The 20,797-nt window shown below is 34.5% G+C and overlaps 1 protein-coding gene across 1 annotated transcript in view; it reads right to left on the bottom strand.

Moving 5' to 3' along the window:
• FSTL5 (follistatin like 5) overlaps window positions 1-20,797 on the bottom strand; it is a 245,155-nt gene that overhangs the window by 203,591 nt on the left and 20,767 nt on the right. Inside the window, exons 2-3 of the mRNA XM_026041646.1 lie at window positions 17,127-17,265; window positions 459-492 (exon numbers count right to left, since the gene is read on the bottom strand). Coding sequence (XP_025897431.1) covers window positions 459-492; window positions 17,127-17,249 — 157 coding nt within the window. The 5' untranslated portion in view covers window positions 17,250-17,265. The remainder of the gene's footprint in view (window positions 1-458; window positions 493-17,126; window positions 17,266-20,797) is intronic.

Below are 20,797 nucleotides of genomic sequence, written 5' to 3'. Positions count from 1 at the left end.
TAGAGTAAGGTGCAGTGAAGATACCAAAGTTTGGGTRGAGAAAAATACAGACGAGGGTTAATTTTTTTTAAAGGAAGCCCACAAAGGACATTATTAATTTGCAAGTAAATTGGAATCATATTCAATTATGGGTTTAGTGAACAGAAAGAAAAATCTAASGGGATTGTAGTAGTGCTTCAACAACACATAATAAACAGTTGCRGGCTGATTCCCAGACTGCCTGAGAGGCCACACAGTCTATCCTGTCCCCACTACAGCAGTCAGCCTTGCTCATCTCAAGCAAAAAGAGTTCCAAAACAGAAACTTAATCGCATTTTCTGCATTTCCTTCCTCTTCTCTGGGTACATTCATGTCATTTCAAATAMCACAATCCCCAGGAAACAATCTGGACAATTTAATTAACACAGATGTGCATTAGCTATAGAAATCTTCATATTTTGAAAATAGTTAGTACTTACCTTTATTTCTTGAACTTTCTTGACTCTTCTCTTGCTGCCATTGGAAGAAAGAAAAAAATAGTATTAATTATCAAGTAACTCATAGACACAGAGACCAATTTAATCTAGTTTCTCCTCCTTTTTGGTGGGAGTAGGTACCCTTTRAGGGTTATAAAAGACCTCCACAGCCTGATTTAAACCTCCCCTCACCTGTGCTCACTTAAGAGGCTCCTGCCCACCTACATTACACGACACCAGGTGTGCTTGTAATTGCCCRAGCACAGATGAACCACCTGCAGTGTCAGAAAGCTTCATCCCAGAACAAACTTAGCCAAGATCCCCACACCTACAAGTAGATTTTCTCCCTGCCCACCCACCATTTTTTCTAGTTCATGCACATCCAACTGAACATTAAAAGAAAGTCTTCAAAGCAAATAAAAATAGTCTTTTCTTTAATAAAATAGCCTCAACCTGCTTTCATCGATTGTAATAACTGTAATTTCTAAACCTCTTTTCAGTTATTTTCTAGTCTCTTTCTCTTTTTATTATTATTACACATATTTTTAAGTCTGCTGCCTGAGGCATTCCAATATCCTGGAATACAAAGACCTTTGTAGAAGGAGGGGTTTTCAACACCGCAGTTTCTAACCACAGCAGCATTATACAACATGTTCTGCCTTCTTCCAACRTATCATTTCTCTGTCACCTGCAGCATGGCACAGCTGTACGTTTTCCCACTGCAATCGCCTCCGTGGCCTCCTTTGGCCCTGCTACGGCACCGCCATTGCTCACTGCAGCTTTCCCTCGAAACATTGCCCTCAAATTTCTCTGTATCACACCATATTGGAAGGTTGTTGAGAAAGGATTCATTTCCCAGGGCAAGGCCACACAAAACTACATGCTGAATTTCAGGTTTAGAAAGCCAATGACTKACAAAATAGCTCAATCTGTATTTTTGTTTGTTTGGAGGGGTTAACGAGCAGAGCGAGTTATTACACATCCCCACACCCAGAAGATTAAATATGAGCAAGTTGTTGACAAAGCAAGAGACTCCATTTTTCCTGTCATACGAGAATATCCATGTATATTTGCATATAAATATATTTTGTAATTAATACAAATGTATATATCTTCTGAAAACTAAATATAATTTTCGCTTTTAGTTTCTACTGCACCATAAAAAATAAAAACAAGAGAGAGGCTTTAGGCCTTTTGGCTGTGCTAGGAGCATGAAAACGGAGGGCGGAGGGCAACATTGCCATCAAGGGCATGAGACAACACGAAAAGACAATTTGAAAAATAAAATCCCACCACAGTGGAGATATCTGTCATATTTTATGTAAACCACATGGCTTATAGCCCTTATGTCTGTTAACATAACCTTTCTATCACATGTAATTTTCCTTGTGCAGCAACTTGCACACAGCAGTCCATGAATAAGGAAATACGAGCGCTGCCCAGGTGGTTCTTTTATTTAAACAGATGTGATTAAACTACACTTCTCTGGTTGTATTACCTGTGCTAAAAAAATATTGAATGAGAAGCCATCTGAAAATTTAGAAATAGAGGAATGTATGTTTTTAAGCAGCAAGTTTTACTAGAGAGCCAAAGTTCCACACTGAGCATGAACGGCTCATTATTAAGAAACAAAGAAATGAGTCAAAACTACGTGGTGATGCTGCTAAAAAGAATTTTTCAGAGGCCTAGCAAGCCATTTTCCAGAGAACTCTGGATATGTCTGAAATGGTCTGATACTACAGCTGAAGTTCCGCCTCCGTCATTCATTCATTTTTCCCCATTTGACACCCAGGATGATTGTGGCTTGGCAACCATGCAAGAGTTATTTCTCGTCCAAGTAATAACGGCTACCAGTTATTCTTCCAGTTTAAAGTTTAGGCATATTTTATTTCCTGGCAGGCTATTTCCTCAGAAAGGCTGAAGTTCATGTAATACAAAAGTTTTAAAACACGAGCCATTTTCCTTAGTAGCTCATTCATCCATAATTGCACATATTCACTAAATACCCGCTGAAAGAAAGAAGACAGTAAACAATTTGCTGCATTATGTGATACTCTCTGTTGAATATAGACTTAGCTATTTGTCTTCAATGATATGAGAATTTATTCACAGTAGCAATCTGTTCCCAAGATTTCAGATTTTGATTTTAGACAACTGTCCTTCAAAGAAATGTTGTTTTATGCACTGTAAGGTATTCTTCAAACATTTTTTTCTTCATGAGTTTATGCCAGCAGAATGGYGTACGGAGTAGGCTAAAATACTCCTGAAGGTCTGTCGTCAATACAGGATGGATTGATTTTAAGCATTTAAACCAGGGAGGGAAGATAATTTTGTGGTAATCTTTAAAGAAAGTGGTATCTTGAGTGCTCTATAATTTAGTGATAACAAAGTAAGCCTACCAATTACAATGCAAGACTAACTGCACTGTTTTAGTGGATCTACAAATACCAAAGATTTGTCATCGTGGTGTTCCTACCAGTCTTGTTTATTCTTAAATATACAGAGAATGCCCATATAAATCCAGGCTAAGAACCAAATGTTTGCGTGCACTTTTTCATAGATTGTATAGTACCGTTTTAATAGTATTTTTTCTGATTATCTAGCAAACAAAAAAAAAAAAAAAGAAGAGCTATTACTAAACTCTGTATGATTTCCATGGAAAACTATCATCAGAAGCTAAGCTGTCACCAGGGCCACTAAGTAGCCTTGAAATTGATGTAAGCAATGAAAGTATAACCAATTATACAAACATATTTCATAATTCACAACTATAAAGAAATATTTAGCTATTATTAATGTTATGAAGCCATCTAATCGYCAAAAAGCTAAAAAAAAATTAGTGTTTCTCATTTCCAGTAACCTGATATTACAAATATGTCAGTGATCTCTTTTTCAATTGACTCAAAAAGTAGATGTCAAAGCACATCTGGGAAGCACATTTTCAAAATTCTACTTAACTGGTTAAGAAAAAGAACAATTACAAGTTTGAAAATGTAATTCTGCCTTTATTGTCAATAACATATGGTATAGTAGATTGTAAAGTATTTTTACATAGATGCAGAATGTTTCCTAATTATAACGAATAGTATTTTCTCAAATATAAGATACTACAGGTTGGGTTATATTCAAAGTAAATCTAAAGTTGTGATTCTCATGCCACAGTAGTTTTAGTGCAGCTTAATTCCTTTGACAATTTTTTTTTTCCAACTATTGTCAGCATTTGGTTTAGAAGATCTCAATAATACTTTATTTGGTCTCCACAAAGGATGATTTGTTCCCATATTCATTTTATATCTCTTCAGAAGTCAGAAGATGAAACTTAGACCTTGCACTAACAAACTAGTATAAACTCAGTGGAATCTTATTCATTTTAAGCAGGCTCTACTTAAAAAGCTTTATAGAAAATCTGTATCCAAGCTAGCACTCAGATACTGCAATTTATAGGGCTTAGGGCTCAGTGAACTGCTAAGCCCCACAAAGCTCACCAGTCATTCCTTTCCCTTTTTTCCTCCCTTTCCTTTTAGCTTGYAATTAGAAAGAATGGATAAAATTTTGACAAAGCTGCAAGACCTGTAATGTCCACTGCTCAGAGTACAATAAGTAATTTCTGAARGCTTAATCCAAGCATTGATTATTAAATCAGAGTAGCCTGGCAGGAAAGAAATTTTTAAAAGCAAATCTTGGTTTCAAAGGAGAAGACTAGAAACATAAAAGGGAGGGGGGGAAAGTCTTTTGTAAGAAGAAAGAGTTTATCAAGTTTGGCCAAAGTTATGAGAAAAACAAAAGTGACTCACATGAAATTTTTTAAAAAAACAAAAATTAGATTTTTTTAAAAAATTTTGTTCTCATTTCAGTGTTACCATTTACAAAAAAAAAAAGTTTAATGGAAAGAAAACAGTGGCTGTAAATTTTTTTTAAATGAATTTATTTCTTTAACATATAAATTTCAGCTAAATTTTTTTTGAGCAGCTATACATGGTTCTTACTTTTTTTTGAAAGGTCATTAATTTAGGTTTTTAAACTAACATTAAACCTACTAAGAGCACTTTTGCTAGCAGATCTTATATCASCCTCTGTGCGATACACCTTGTATGTGTAAGCCAGCAAGAACCCTAGCAGCAGCAAAGCAAACCTAGGAAAATGAAATCCTCAAATTATATCAGGACTAAACATTTATTTAAGGGCAGCACCTCCAAATTCTAAACTTAACCTTCCTAGCAGCAGCCTTTTAAAATAATAGACATTTCAAATGAAAATAGAGCTAAAACATTAAAAGTAAATGTCTACTGACGGTGCACAAATACAGCCATCCTTTCCTGAATCCAAATAGAAAATACCTTGTATCTTATTTAAAAGATACAAATATGAGGATTAACTTAGGTAGAAAACCACAAGACAGTAATTTATGTTTGTGAAAAAATGCTATAAGCACTTATGACTTCGCAAAATTAAGTTTGGATGTTCAGGGAAATAGGAAATGCTTTGTCTGGGGGTGGGGAAAASACTTCCTTCACTAAATTTTCTTTTTTTTTTTTCCTCTAAAGGCAAGAAATGGCAGAGTCCTGGAACAGAAGGCAGGTAAGCAGCAGTACTTTATCATCACAGGTGTTTCTGTTTGCATTTGTTCAGTAATACTAGGGCTCTGATGTGGTCCTGAAAAGAAATAAGTTTCCACACATGTTCCACTGGCGAATAACTGTAAATGCGCAAGTACTRTTGTATTATCTTGCAAAGTTTGTAAAACAGTGGTGTGGAAGAGCCAATAGAGCTACTATCAAACACATTTATGTTATTCTATTCTTCTATTGCAATGTGATATATAATCAAAACATTTTCACTTGTTAAGAAATATTTACTACTATTATATAAACAATATACATTTACTGTTAGAAAAATGAAACAAATCATCACAATGTCATCCTGTTATCCCCTGTTATAAGTCATCTGTCAGTAGAACAAATCATTCTGTATCCCCAGGATTTCCATCTGCATCAGTGTACAAGCACAGTTTGGGTACAYTGTTACTAATAGTCTCTGGCCCAATTAATCAGACAAGTTGCATGGCTTTGCATCATTTTATATTGCATCATACTGTTTCAGTCTCATGTAATGTTTCAGTGCAGAACATGTTAGAACTGGAAAGAAGCACTGTATGTGTSCAACAAACTGCATTCAGTGTAAACTTTTCAAAGAACAGTGGATGAAAGTGGAGAAAATGTCAAATTTTCCACTGTGTTTGCGAACTAGAAAGGATTACGGATGGCTGACCACACAAATTGCTATTCTGGCAAATCATGACTTGTAAGCGCCTTGCAATATATCTTAAACCCAGCTCCATAAGGAAACTGATTTAAATAAACAGAAATGCTTTTGCTATGTAAAGAACACCCTTTTTCATGCTCTTTTCTCTTTGTCTTAATACACAAATGGCGTTCATTTCTCTTAAAAACTGTGAACTGTGTGTTCAGCTGTGAAATATATAATAAGCAATTTTGACATGGTTTCAAGTGTTATTTAGAAAAAAAAAAAAAGTCCTCCTACTAGCAACGAGCAGGTTGAACAGGATGGTCAAGGATTCCACAGATGTCAYATTAAAAAAAAAAAAAGTTCATTAAAAGAATATATATGGAATTGATCTGTACAAGTATTCTCAGACTACCAAAATCTACCAGGCTGCTTTAGAAACAGTTGATCTAATGCCTTAGACACACTGAAATACATATTTTTTATATTCTTTTAGTTTTCATTATGATGGTTTTCCCTTTCTGGATAGAGCTTAGTTGGTATTTATCAACCATTTAGAAGCAACTTGTAGCAGTGCACTGACTTCCAAATAATTGTGTGTTCTTAAGAAGCAAATTACACACTGCCTGCACCCAGGACCTCACTCCTCTCTCTGCCCGGGTATCTGACTAGATTTTAGACATCTGCCTGCCAGAGTGAACTAGTGGTAAAGAGCCATATTTCTTCCTTGCAAAAAAGTCTAAGGCAAAGTGTACATGTACATATTAATTGTATTTCTAAAGTAACTGATAAATTATATTTTAAAAATATAAGTGCTAATTAGTCTAAAACATACTGTAGCTTGTCCTCGATATGYGAACAAATTGAAATAATTTAATAARCATAAAGCGCTAATTAAAGAAACTCTGATGGAAGAGGGAGTGTAAACTTATTTGCTTGATTAACGTTTTATAATGAAAACTTATTATCAATCATATCATACAATGTAGTTAAGATGCAGAAAAATCACCTTTGTGTTCATTACATTTAATGTGCATACTGTAGTGGGGGTATTTTATTACTATACATTAACTTTTTCATGAATTATGAGGCATTGGTGCTATTAAAGCTAATATCTCAGTAAGAGAGGCAACACAATGACTTTAATTGAAAGATCTAGACTATATATGTATAGATTTAAAAAAAAATTGGATGAAATTATAATATTGTCACAGTTGGTAGAGATCCAGAGCACCACAACAATTTTGCAAAGTGTTTAAAGAATAAATTTGATCAATGACATTATGGTGAACATTTTTGTTTCAAGTAGTTTTACAGAATCAGACTTCATCACAAACTCACATCAACTGCAGTACAATTGCAATTTGTACCCAACGTGCATGCAAGGCAGCAACAATGTCTATGTTTGCAAATCTCTTCTGACAAGCAGCAGTAGGAACGGCAGCAGGCAAGGCCATGGCCTCTACCAATGGAAATAAGAGGAGGAAAAAAAAAAAAAAAAAAAAGGCAAAATGTGATGCATTTTCCAGCTATTCTTGTCAGAGCTGCAAAGGAATCTGCTATAGGCTGTTCTTGGGTTGTTAACCCATCATATGAATGTATGATCGCATGAAGAAAGCAAGATGCAGAGTAACGTGGCTAGGCAGAAGAAAGGGCTTTCACAGAATTAATGACATTTATACATTATGCATTACCAGATATATAGTCTTATGCATAGAAACCTCTGGATTAGATGTGGCAAATCGCAAAGCCATAAGGTACAAACTCTACTGAAGAAATTTCCACGCTAAAGCTAATGCGCAGCTTTTCTATTTAGGCATGCCTGCCAGCTTTAAACCAAGAGTGCTGGTAATGCACACACTACTCATTGCCAGCTTTGGCCCATGGACAAACCTTGGTTGCTGACATGGAATAAACATCAGCTCTGGGCTAAAGGCAGAGACTAACTCCTAACTTTCTCCGGTGTCAAGTGCACTGAGGGAGCTGCATGCTGGTGTCAGAGTAACACTACATAAACCAAGCAGATTTCTGGAAACCTGATTATATTCTACAGATAATACTTATTTTCRAAAAGGGTAGAGAGAGATGAATGTATTTTTAAAATACAGGTTTTTCTGGTAAAGTTCCACATGGAGAATTGCTGATGATACATGGGGACCCGTTTTCTAAAACTACTCCCTAACGTTAAAAGACCTACGTGCAGCAGGTTGCAAATAGCTCCCAAGGGAACTAAGTCTCCTCAGTAGGATTAGACCCATATGCCCTGATTAGTACTATAGCTGAAAAGAAGCTGAGAGGTAGTTTTGATTTTTATCTTATTCTTAAATTCACAAACCCTCATTTCAATAAATCACTGCTTTTTAGTAGGATTGTAAAGTACTTTCCTGTTGTTTTTTTTTATTTCCAATCTAGATGTAGTCCAAGAGTACTCTTTAGTATTCTGCAACCTCAATGAAGCCATAAAAAAGTTCAAACACTTTTTTATCCCTGTTCGACYGAAGCAAAGAGAAACCCGAGTTGCAGATTTTGTGTTATTTAAACACAAATAGGAGGAGCAAAAAAACATGTTGACTCTAGAGCACAATTCTTCCTTAATACTTTAATCTTTAAAATACTTAATATGTGGTTTAAACAGTAGATAAGGCATAAAGTGAAATAYACGTAGACTACTTCTACTACTATCAAAATATAAGTTTCTACACTGAAGATGGGATGTTTTGTCATCAAATCCAGATTACAATGATATTTAACTAAGTAGGAGCAAGAACATTAATGAAATTAACATTTTGTGAAAGGTGATTATACAAGTGTATCTGAGTACTACACATTTGGCATTAATTTTTAAGTGCTTAAACATTCAATGTAGAACTACATTTCCCTGTGTGGGAAGCGGCAAATTTTCTTTCTTCTACACTACCAAGAAAGAAGTGAGATGACATAGGAAGGCTGATGAGATGCTTCAAATGAATCTCTCTCTCTCTGTGTAAGCGACAACAATATTTAATGTATATTTTTATTTTGGAATTATCTAAGGATACTCCAGAGTTAAGCTGACAAAAAAAAAAAAAAAAAATAGATCTCTCTGCAGTAATATTTCACCATACTGAATTATCACTTGAAATTCTAAGGGACAGGCCTTAATGGGTATTCAATTACCTTCCCACATGTGTGAGTTTCTAAGACTCCAGTACTCGCACAATTACCAAGAAGTATTATATTTCCTGACAATATAGCGTTATTTTTCCCCTAAAAAAAAAACAGTGCAGATGGATTTAACTGCACAATTTCCATTGACATTAATGGGAGTAATTTGCCTAAAAACCCTATTCCGTTTTTAAAATTTGAGAGATGGTTTTTAAGTGTAATTTTCTAAAGTGTAATTTTCTCAAAGCAACATAATGTGCATTGCAGTTCATTATTCAGCCCGTCTGAAACTCATTCAGATCTTATCTTTCCTCTTTGCAAAATTTTGTCAAGATAAAAGGAAATCTGCAGGAAGAATGATTATTAGAGAGCATAGACATGTCAGTGTCAATATCAGTTACCTTCTTACAAACCAGAAATGCAAGTAATATTTAGTCTGCTTTAGGACATAATCATGGGTAAAATTGTAGCATATCTACCAGTATTGATTAAAACCCTACACTGAGAATTTTCTAGGAATAATATTTCTACCAGTCATTTTATAAGGGCACATAAAGTTAAAAAGGAAAGAGAAGTTTATGACATGAATATTAATCAGTTGCATCTGCCCTTTTGTAAAATGCAGAAGTTATATATGAGGAACAAGCTCCTCCTAACCAGAGATTTTAGAAGAGATTAATGATATTACCTGCTGTGTGACATTTAGGAAATAAGAACACAAAATTATGATTTTTCTATTGAATCTTGGAAAATTCGAGAAGAGTTCAGTGTATGATTGTTGCATATTAAATAACTCTCCAATATGAACTATAAAGTAGAACTATACAAACTACAGACATACCAGCAATAGGATACATTCTCCCTACTATGAAACAACTAACAAAAAAATACACATTTCAATTAGATTAGGAGATCAGATGTTTTCTATTTTTCCTTTYGCGCCTCTACTTAAACTTATTACTTAAACCTCTTACACCAGCACAGGCAACTAAAACAACATTCCTTTGTTTTAAAACAACTATGAATAATCTGTATTGCAAAAACATCCAGGTACTGATTCAAAAAAAAAAAAAAAACTGTGTTTCTTAATATTTTCCTTATGCTTCATTTTGATAACTTTTTAATAGCAGCTGCTATCAGTGCTCTGTAATAGTTCACAAAACATGACTTCAAATTCACTATTATAAACTCATTGAAAATATATTAGTGGAGAATGGCTTCCTACGGGAATGTATTRTTGCCTGTCTAGTACATGAAAGGAACTGTTGAAAAGTAAATGTTTGTGAACAACATTTTTAGCAGGCATGACAAATAATATATGGTACACATATAAAATATTGCTATGTATCTGCATGTAAATGGGATTGTTTTATTTGTTTTTGCAAAAATAAAGAAAAACTTGGGTAGACCATTCTRGTAGTCATGCAGACACACTACAGTACCAGGGCATCAATCATGCTATATAAGATATTTACATAGAATATTGTGGAATGCTAGATGCTACTGAATAGACAAAAAAAAAAAAAAAAAAAAAAAAAGGCATAAAGCTGAAAGTCTCTAGAGGGTGAAACTGGTTTAACCTGATGTGGAAAGAAAAATCTTGAAAGTAGAATTTTTGAAAGAATGTGTCACTGTGTTTTATCTCAGAAGATGTCTGATATCTCTTATAAGAATAAAACCTCTCTATTCTCTTAGTTTGTATAGTATGAGATCTTATTTAAAACTCCCCATTTCACACAAATTATTCTTTAGCTCTTCAATTCCATTTTTGTTCCCTGCATTGATTCAGAACCTCTAAATCAATACCACTACATGAAGAAAGTAGTGTCTTGTCCTCTGGAGGGCTCTATCTCACCATTACTTATGGACTAATAAAGCCAGATTCCTGCTCAACATTTGACCATAATGATTTCTGCCACCTATGAAAGCAGGCTGAGTAAATTAAGATGGGACTGGATTCATTATTTCTAATGTCTATTCTAGACACTTGCAACCAATATTCCTTTATTTTCATTATGAACTGTGGTCTTAGAAGCATTTTTGAGTAAACTTAGTATTCAGATCAGGTTAAATCATCTATCTTAAAAGTAGCAAGTCTATCAGTGAAGCGYTTTCAAAGGCCACCAGAAAGGCATTGCAATGAGTTTCTACAGCTTTGATTGACTGATGGTTTTCTTAAAAAAGTTCATTGTAAAAAGAAGTGTTCCTATATTCAGACCTAAAATTACAAAAACAGTTTTACTTTTTTATTAAAAAAGTTGCAAGGCTTAAGCAAACAGAGAGATAAAATTATTCTAAAGTGAATCAAAGTCAAAAGAAGTATCACAGAAAAAATCGTGAAGGTACATAAATAACTGAATGGCATTTGAATTTGCTAAAAGCTCAAGAAAAATAGTTTCAAAAAAAATCCCATTTTCCAGTTTTCATGAGAAATAATTTAGTGACTAAAGTCTTCCTTTAAAAAAAAAATCTCAAACATCTAAAATGAAAATAAATTTTTAAGATATTGTGTACCCTTTCTTTTTTAAGAAAGGACAAATTAGCCAATGAAGAAGGAAGAATTAGCACTAGGGAGATGCCTCAGGAGTTTTAAAAAGAAAAAAATCTGGATTTTTTTTTCCTGACACACAAAATACAGAACTGACAGTTTTAAAATACAGATAACAAAAATGGACAGATTTAAAAATAAATATTTAATCAGTCTAACTGAAGCCAGTTTAAAARGAATCCAATTCTATTTTATAATCAGTTTATGTAAGTGATACTTTTCAAACAAAATACTATTCTTTTATGCCAATGYTGCATTTACCAAGTTCGGAATATAATCTGTATTGCTGCAGCATCTATTGGTGTTAAAAATATTTAAGTACATAATTCAAAATTCATTTCAAAGCAGAATTAGCCGATTACAATCAGAAAAGCAAGAAATAAACCGTATTAGATTATTTATTTTAAATGACGGAGTTGATGTACATGCCAATTTTTCTACATACCCATAAAGCTGATGGAACTTGMCAGTGCTATAAAACTCAGGATCATCATGTTGTAATATTTGTATACTGATTTTGCATATTCTTTTTCACATTATAAGCATGCTACAAGACACAACTCTTACTTAAATGAATCAAGCCAATAAGTTAGTTCTACAAACACATTACTCAAGTCTAGCATGCACATAACTGCAGTTCATTTAGTCCATATATTTACCTCACCCCATGCTGTCCAAGTTTCCATATTGCACAGTTTTATAATCAAAAAATTAAAACAAAGGATAAGGACATATATTTCTCAGCTCTCCTCATGCATCCAAAGGCCAAATATATCATCACCTACCAGATAAAACAAGTAGGCATTAAATTCCTGGGGGGAAAAAAATTGTGAAAAGAGAAGTAGTGCAGTGCAGAAAGAGTACAAAAGTTTGGCTGATAGAAGAAGAAGAAAAAAAAAAAGGAGAGCTTGAATTATATACAAAATATATACAAATAACCTTGCACATCTGAAGAAAGAGAAATAGTAAGGTAGAAGTTGGAAAGGAAGCAAGGAAGAAGCTGGAAGATATAAATTTTTGTAGCAACAACCACTTCAACAGTCTAGCATCTTTCATAATCTTGGAAATCCTATTTGTGCAAATGGGAGCAAGTAGTAAAGCACCCCTGTTTATTTATAAACCAAATCTCTTCCAGCTTTCTTTCGCCACTGAGATTGTAATGTGTGATTATGACTTGTTGTTGCAATATTATATGACACAAATATATTTATCAAGAAACTGATATCATAGTTGATATTAACATGATACAGATTGTGTTTGTATCACCCCCAGTTAGRTCAGGGAGGCCCTTCCTGATAGACATTTATCCCATTTATTTAGGGGCAAATTGGCAATCTAATTTCTAGAAGGCAACGTGAGAAGGCCCAGTTGAGTAAGGGGAAATATAATCAGATTAATTCCATGTAACACTAATTTATATTTTAGCCTTTGTTGCCAATGCATGCAACAGGTACRCGATACATGAAATTAAAAAGCCATTGCTAATTAAAAGCTAGTTCATATATTTGGATCCCATCATCCCTTAAAATAAAGGGATGAGATAGATCTTTTCCACAGCAGTGAMTGCCAGTGTCAGGACCATGAGAGAAAAGTACAGCAAGAAGTTTAGGACAATGGTAAGCTGTACCTCTCCTCCTCTCCTTGCCCCACAGGCTTCCCGAGTAAAAAGCTACAACCAGGTGTTGCTAATGAGTCAGCAGTGGGAGCATCAGGAGACAATATGATACAGAAAAAAATCACACTTCCTGTAATTCCAGATTTTGACATTCTTATTTCCCCCACATACAGGATGCTTAGGAATCAAAGGAAGCAAGGTAGAATATGAAATCTTGGAATTTGTGCAGGGCATAGATACAGTGTTCAGGAATCCTCAAAATAAAGAGAACTCGCCCTTTACTTTAGAACTGAGAGCAGCATTGATATGCTTCAGAAAATCTCTATTCTTAGAATTCAGAATTTACTGCTGCATCTTTCTGCAATGCATTTTTTCCTCTCTCTCTTTAGGACAGAGAATTTAAGAGGATCAAATTCTATGGCTCGTCAGAGCCTGCAGGCAAACAGAATTTTCAGATAAYTGTTATGAACTTTAAGCCTCAGGTTGTTTGGAGACTAAGTTGTGCAAAATAAATTAATAAATAGCTCAGATGATTATTTTTGAAACCTGAAGTACCACCTTCTGCATGTTTCTTTTTTGACTGTAAAACTCTACCTGGAATCCAAATCCTTGAATGCTTAGGCCATCTAAATTGTACAGATGTTTCACTATAACATAGAATATTAGTCATGCAGACCAGTCCTAATCTTTACAGCAAAAGGCTAAATATAGAGCATGCATTTTAAGCTTTATGCTTATACATTCTAACTTGTCTTTAGTAAGTCAGTATAACATTATATTTTCTGTTACTTCATCTCAATCATCTCTGTCAACTCAGAGTTACTATTGTCCAAACACCTCTTACTTGTGCCAAAATTAATGAGTTTCAGAGCTGAGCTTGCAAAATAACAGCAACCAGTTTCTACAAGGCCAAAAGGGAAAAAGAGAGGCAGATTTTTCTACAGAAAACAGAACAACATAATATTCTTAACTGTAGAAATAATGTATTTAAAAAAAAAAAAAAAATCCTGCTCCTGAATCCAATCGCACTAGACCTTCTGTAAAACAAGACAAAACAACCACTGGACTGGAAAGCAGTTTGAGTTAGTTTGACAAAAACAGACAATAAAAGTTGCCCATGAAAGCCATTCAAAAAAAGCAAAAAAAATCCCTGCCACCACCCTCTCTGTAACCCACCTTTTCAAGTGGGCAAATGCCCTTTCTCTACTGTAGCTCCCCACCSCTTGCCATAACCACAGGTATAATCTAAATCCAAACACCTGGATTCTTTCCCCTCTCCTTTATCCTCATTCCCCTGATCTCCTCCTACCTTTGCTCATCCTTCTCAGCTGCTAGTTGCTCTKATTTAAATGCAAGAGTATTAACTGTAGAAGATGAGAATCAGGTCTAAGTAAGGGGTATCCACATGATGATGATTGAATTAGCGATCTTCACTGACTGCCTTTTGAGATTAAAACAACAACTAAAAAAAAAAAAGAAAACCCTACCTTTTTGAGATTAAAAAAAAAATACCCTACCGGTAATGGTATGATATTGTAGTTAGCTTTATGGATCCTCCTCTTTCTCCCATTACTTGTTTGACTTCACCTGGCTTGCCAAGGAGAATTGTGCACGCATGTGCTAGGCAGAATTAGCCTGTTCTGGAACTCATACATGGGAGTGCAAACTATAATGTGCATTTCTTAGCTTCTGGTAAAGAATCAGCAACTGACTGTCATTGTTTGCTGGCTGATTTCCCCTATTTATACCTGTAAATCTCACAGCATCCATTTGTTAACTGAAAACATAACATGGACATTGCTTTGGTTGTCAGAGCCATGCAAGTCTTATGAAAATTCATTAGGATGCCAGGCACACTTTCTAGTGATTTCAAGTGGGAATCTAAGTATTAAAAAATTATCTACAATACTTCAACGGCGATGCAGAAAGATTCCCAGATGAAAAGCCCCTTACAAACTTTTTTTTCATTGATTTGAGTAATGCAGACCAAAAGATTAATTGACACAGCAAGAAATTCATATGCTATTCAGGCATGTGCTGACATTTTTTTCAGCATAACCAGAAAAATGTAATCCATGCAGTTTGATGGTGGGAGGTGACTAGAAATAAAGTTCTCAGAAGTGCTCTCCAACAGCACCTCCATTCCTGGTCAAGGCAATGTTGAGAGATRTGAGGTAAGGTAGAATTAGATCAATTTCTATCCATTTGGGGAAAAAAATGCCTATAATCTACTTAAAGTGAAGCCAGTTCTACTGCTTTTGAGCCCCGTTTGACTCCCAAGAACCAAAAGAGTGGCACAAGAGTTCGGACTATACGTGTGAATGACAGAGGGTCTATACTGGAGCTATTAGCAACAAGCAGGTAGAATMTACTGATGTGAATACAGCTGGGGCTCTTTGGACCTAAGATATTCAGTCTCATCTTGCTTTTTTCTTTCTTTTTTTTTTTTTTTCCCTCCCCAGGGCATAGTTCTGATGATAAATTTAGTGAGAAACTATTAAAGATATGCTACTTCTAATTAGAAACCTAAATTTCAGTTTTTCTGTTAGAAATCTTCTGGAAAAAAATAGAGCAAATACTTGGAATTCAGCTGTACTGGATATTACAAGWGGTTCCAAGTAATGACTAATAAAATTAGACCTTCACATAAAAATCATCTTCTTGTGAAAACCTTTCAAAGTGGAAGCTTTTTATTAATAGACTATAAAATGAATTAGCAAGTCTACTCAATAAAAAAGCTTGCAATTCCTACTGATTAAGTTAAACACATAGAACTACATTTTTATATAGTGAGAAATTGCTGCATATTTACAGGATATAAAGAACAAATATGGAAATTGGGCAATACCCACKGCATTATATTGAACTTTTGGCTGGTGTCAAAACACGGCAATTTCTCATACCATCAGATTGCTATGGCATTACCCAATGAAATATTGTTGTCTAGAATCAGAATTTGGTTATTCAAATACTTAAAGCATGTTTACTGTGATTTTCTGCATTATTCCAACAATAACAACAAGACATTAGAGACAAGGTCAGTAGTCTCAATTACTTATGTAAAGTGCTGGGATTACATCCCAGCGTTGAGTTAGCAAAATTACCAAATGACCTAGCTTTGAAGAAAAAAAAAAGAAAAAAAGAAAAAAGAAAAAAGTAGGCCAAATTCCATCATATGAAATCAGCATTGTAGAGAGATATATGAATAAATGGCCAAGAAAATGAGAGAGGGACAGGGGAAGAAAAGGAAATTAATTTGAACAAAGGGAAGAAGAAGGAGAAAGTGAGACTCTCAGAACGGACATGATGTTCTGGGGCCTTACAAGATCCCAATTAAGCTCTGAATTTCAAAGGTCTTTTGATGAGGAAAATACTGGAATTATTTTTTCTTTCTTCCAATAAGGGATGGGTTCTTAATTCCATTGTTTCTCTGACCCACATAAAACAGAATCCAACAGTAGTCGGTAAAATACAAGTACCATCATTTATTTTTTTAAATCAACTCGACCACAAATGCATTTTCAAATTTCAAAATTAAAGTAATGAATTAAGGAATATTTTATCTTTAAGTATAAGGAATAAAGAATAGGTGTAAAATCTCTTCAACGCATATATATATATATATGTTTGTATATGCACTTTCATGTGTGTGTGTAAACCCACTAATGTTAAACTTGACATGCTTTTTACAGCCCATTGCAATGTGAGAGTTATCAGAATACAAGTATTATTAGGGAACAGCAATATACTGCCACATCCCCATATAATCCAGTATTAATGTCAAGGACCATCTACATCTGAGAAAAGGTGTTCTAGTTAAACAACATTCCTTAGGGGACAAACAATTTTGATTTTTTCACTTGTTAGAAAGTTCTAATATTTAGCATACGCAGTTACAATAATAGACTAATTGTCTAATATTTTAACTATATATAGGCCGAATTCTCAATAGCTTCAGATATAAGCAATTCTTCCTACATAATGAGATAGCAATGAATTATATTGTATTAGTTTTAATTTGTAAACACTACTCCAATAAATGCAAGCAATAGGAGGCTAGTAAGTAACTTATCCCTTGATCATGCAAGAAGAGCAAAAAGTAATAGAGAAGAATCAATACCTTGTGGCGTAATCTTACTAGAGGCTGATAGGGCTTAAAGTCGTATCCTTCCTTGGCTGGCCACCCGTCTGTTCCCAACAAAAGGCATCCAAGAAATAAAGCAGCGGACCACCACATAAACATCTTTACAGGTCTGTTTCTGTCAAAATAAAATGTAATAGTTCAATGACAGACTGGTCAGTTTTGGTGCAAGTCATATGGTAGWAGTTTACGATACTGCTGTTCAAGTCAGTTTGTGGACTTGAACAAATAGAATCAAAACAGAGCACTACATCTGACAGAAAAAAAAAAAGGAAGCAATATTTGGGACACCATTAGGTGGGTTATACTGAACTGAACATTTTCTTGTATGCATTTGAACTGAACATTTTCTTATATGCATTCATATGAGACTTTGAGGAAAAAAAATAGGGAAAGCTTCAAAAGAAAAGGAAAAAGGACATAATAGAAAAGCTGTGATTACAAAAAAGTCAGCACTGTTTTTTTAAAATGAAAAAAGTGATCATCAGTGGCATGGTCATCAATCTTTTTTTTTTTTTTTTTTTTTTCAAATAGAGTCCCTCCAGACATACTGTTCACATCCTGAAATATACTAAAATAAACAAAGTATTTGTTATATTGTATTATTATTGTCACTATCATATTGACATTGAAAGTCTTAACTGTAAGTAAAACACTGTATTTCCTGCCAATGTTCAGGATAATTTTTTATATCACGCTATTGCAATTGTGTGTATTCTATAAACTTCATAGTATGTGTCAGCATTACATGAATATTCCCAGTCTGTTAAGTAAACTCCCTAAAATTTGTTCCAGAATGACCCATAATCAAACGTAAACTGAAAGGCAGATTAGTTAAAAACCTTAATTTGATTGTTTGGGTTTTTGATTTTTCATCCAGGATGAAACTTTGAAATAACAGCTATTTCAAAGTATTACAACATATTATCTCTTACTGTGATTGCAGAAGGGATTCAATAGCTATGCTTATTTCCATAAATAATAGCACCTTGTTGTATAAGAATYTGAAAAATCACAGAAGTTAAACAATGCTGCCTAACTGTGTTATGACGTAGCAAAATCTGAAAGAAGTAATATTTACATCCGATCTTTTATTCCTAATGTAAAGCTTAAAAAATATAGGCTTCTATTTCACCTTCACAGATGAAATCTAAGTGTTATCAAGAGTGAGAAAAAGAAAGGATAGGGCCATCTGCGCTGCCTAACACATAGAATCTCCTGTTCTTTGGAAAGAGCAGAAGGATACCATCCATTTATGATGTAAATATTTAACTATTTGATTTGAATATTTATTTCTTAAATCAATCAGCTGATCATCCTTGCAAGGGATACTGAAAAAAGCGCACAGAGTTTGTATCAGGGTTGCTTTTGAGGGAAGAAAAAGGCATTGTAACTCTGTAAAGATAAATGAGAGCCATGGAAGGCCTATTACAATCATACTCACAGATTTTATAGGTACACTTTGCACGAAAGTCCCAGTTATATGGTTCCTGCTGGGCCTACAAATGTTCATTTCCCTATGTGCATCTGTGCCTATGTAGATGTTCAATGTTTACTATAGATACTCTGCAACTATATTTAAAGAATCATGTTAAACAGACAACACAGCAAACTGTTCTTCATCACTTGGAGAAGTGTACGAGTCATTCTGTTCAGTATTATTCAATTCTGAAACAGGGGATAGAGATGTTCAATTTCTATACAGGCTGGCTTATACATGAGTGTGTATTAAATTTTTCCCTTTGTACCCAGCTGCTACCTTATCCTGCCAACGTAGAGATCTCTGGTAAGAACAAAGACATACATGAATAGGTATAAAAAGTCAGATGGGTGTCCTAAGAGCCTGAGTGTGTACAGAATGTTAAAGTCTTGGCTATCATTTCCTTTTTCATAGGAACTCAGCTGAGCATAAAAGGTGAACAAGTAGGGAATCACTTATTATCCTGTATCATTTTACAGCCATGCTCCTGGCAATCCCATTATACAAACTGTGACTTTGACTGCTATCATTCTTCATAGCGCTGGAGCCTCACGCTCACCTGAAGGCTGAAGAGACCTAATTCCCATGGAGCTATCAAGAACAACTGTATTAAACAGACTCCAGGCATAACTCTGTTCCCAGTCTCACTAAGGGGACCCTACATGAACCAGCTCCCCTTTTTGGGGTAGTCCACTGCCCTCTGTAAAGCCAATTACCATTTTCTGCCTGTTTCATTCCTGTCACAGGTTACTTGTATGGACCCTTTTCAGTTTTCATTGACTTTCAACTCAGTTCTGGATTTGAGGCTAATATACCATGCTGCCTTCACAGTACCAKCTCTTGTTCCATCATGAACAATCTCATCTTTGGTCTCTCTGTTAAAGAAATTTAAGATTTCTTCTTGCTTRCTATTGCCTTTCTTGTTCCAACAGCTCCCACTTCAAGTTATATTTCTTTTGTGCTCTAGCTCTTCAAGTATACATCACAGTGGTATTCATAGGAGATTATTTGAAGGGTATATTAAGTAATGAATGACCTAAAGAAAAGACTACATGCTTTTGTACAGGGAAATATCTTACATAAACAAGATAAAGTTTGCTCTTTTACACCTGTCCAGTAACTGSATATTAAAGTGATAATAAAAAAAAATGACACTATGGAAAAGGGATTTCTTCAGCTTCCACTTTTGTACTCCCATCAAACCAGAACTGCTGATCAGGTGTTCCAAGGGACTTCTGAATGTGGGATTATTTAAACAATTTTCGCAGTGTGACATGAAATATTTATATAATAGATCATTTCAGAACCCCATGAATATCATGGAATAGCATTTTCCCCTGCTTTTTCCACCTTGACTTCTAACCTCAAACATTTGTTATTTCTGTTTATTGAATACGTTCTTTGGACAGAGGTTATTGTTCGCTCTCGGGGTCAGAATTAGTTTAACAGTTATGCATAGGAAAGCTAGCTAGGCACACTTGAACCTTTGTYCCTTTCTGTGTACTTTTGGAATATCTCTCTGTACAATGAAAAATGGGTTGCAGAACAGTCATTTCAAAGAGGACAGCAAGGGCAGCCACATTCCAGCRGCCTCCCATCTAAACTGCATACATTTCAGCCTTATGTGGTGTAAAAGAATAGAGGCCTTATAGTTTTGAAAATTGTTTGACCTTAAAAAGCTGCTCCTTTGTACTTGTCCAAAGAAGAGAAAATTATTACATGCTCAGTCTCCTGACTTCATTGCCTCTTACTTGGATGAACACTTAAAATGTAAATTAAAGAAGAATTCAGCTTCTGGGACAGCTTCTGTCTGAAATTCCAGAAGTATATACCGTATCTGCAGCTTTTATTTGTCTTTTAAGAAAAAGAAATCACATTTTAAAAGTCTCATAAATAAATGAATCTGATTCATTCCTTGTAAAAGTTATATTATCAAATGATCACAGAAATATCATGGAAAATAAATGACATTTTCTTTTTAAAGGATGCTTCTATCAGGCTCTTTTGGGGCAGGYGTAATGATATTTTATGAAATGATTTTTGCATTAGTAGAATTAATCTTGTTTACATGTTGAATAAATCTATTGGGTTTTATATTTGAATGCTTGGARAGAATTTTTTTTTCCCTGTTATTTTTTTTCTGATAATTTTTCTGTAAACTTTTTTTCCC

This window comes from Nothoprocta perdicaria, unplaced genomic scaffold (assembly GCF_003342845.1).
Source record: "Nothoprocta perdicaria isolate Ctin4 unplaced genomic scaffold, notPer1 scaffold_29, whole genome shotgun sequence".
Taxonomy (NCBI): Eukaryota; Metazoa; Chordata; class Aves; order Tinamiformes; family Tinamidae; genus Nothoprocta; species Nothoprocta perdicaria.
Note: the sequence above shows the minus strand (reverse complement) of the source record. Positions and strands in the feature narration are given on the sequence as shown.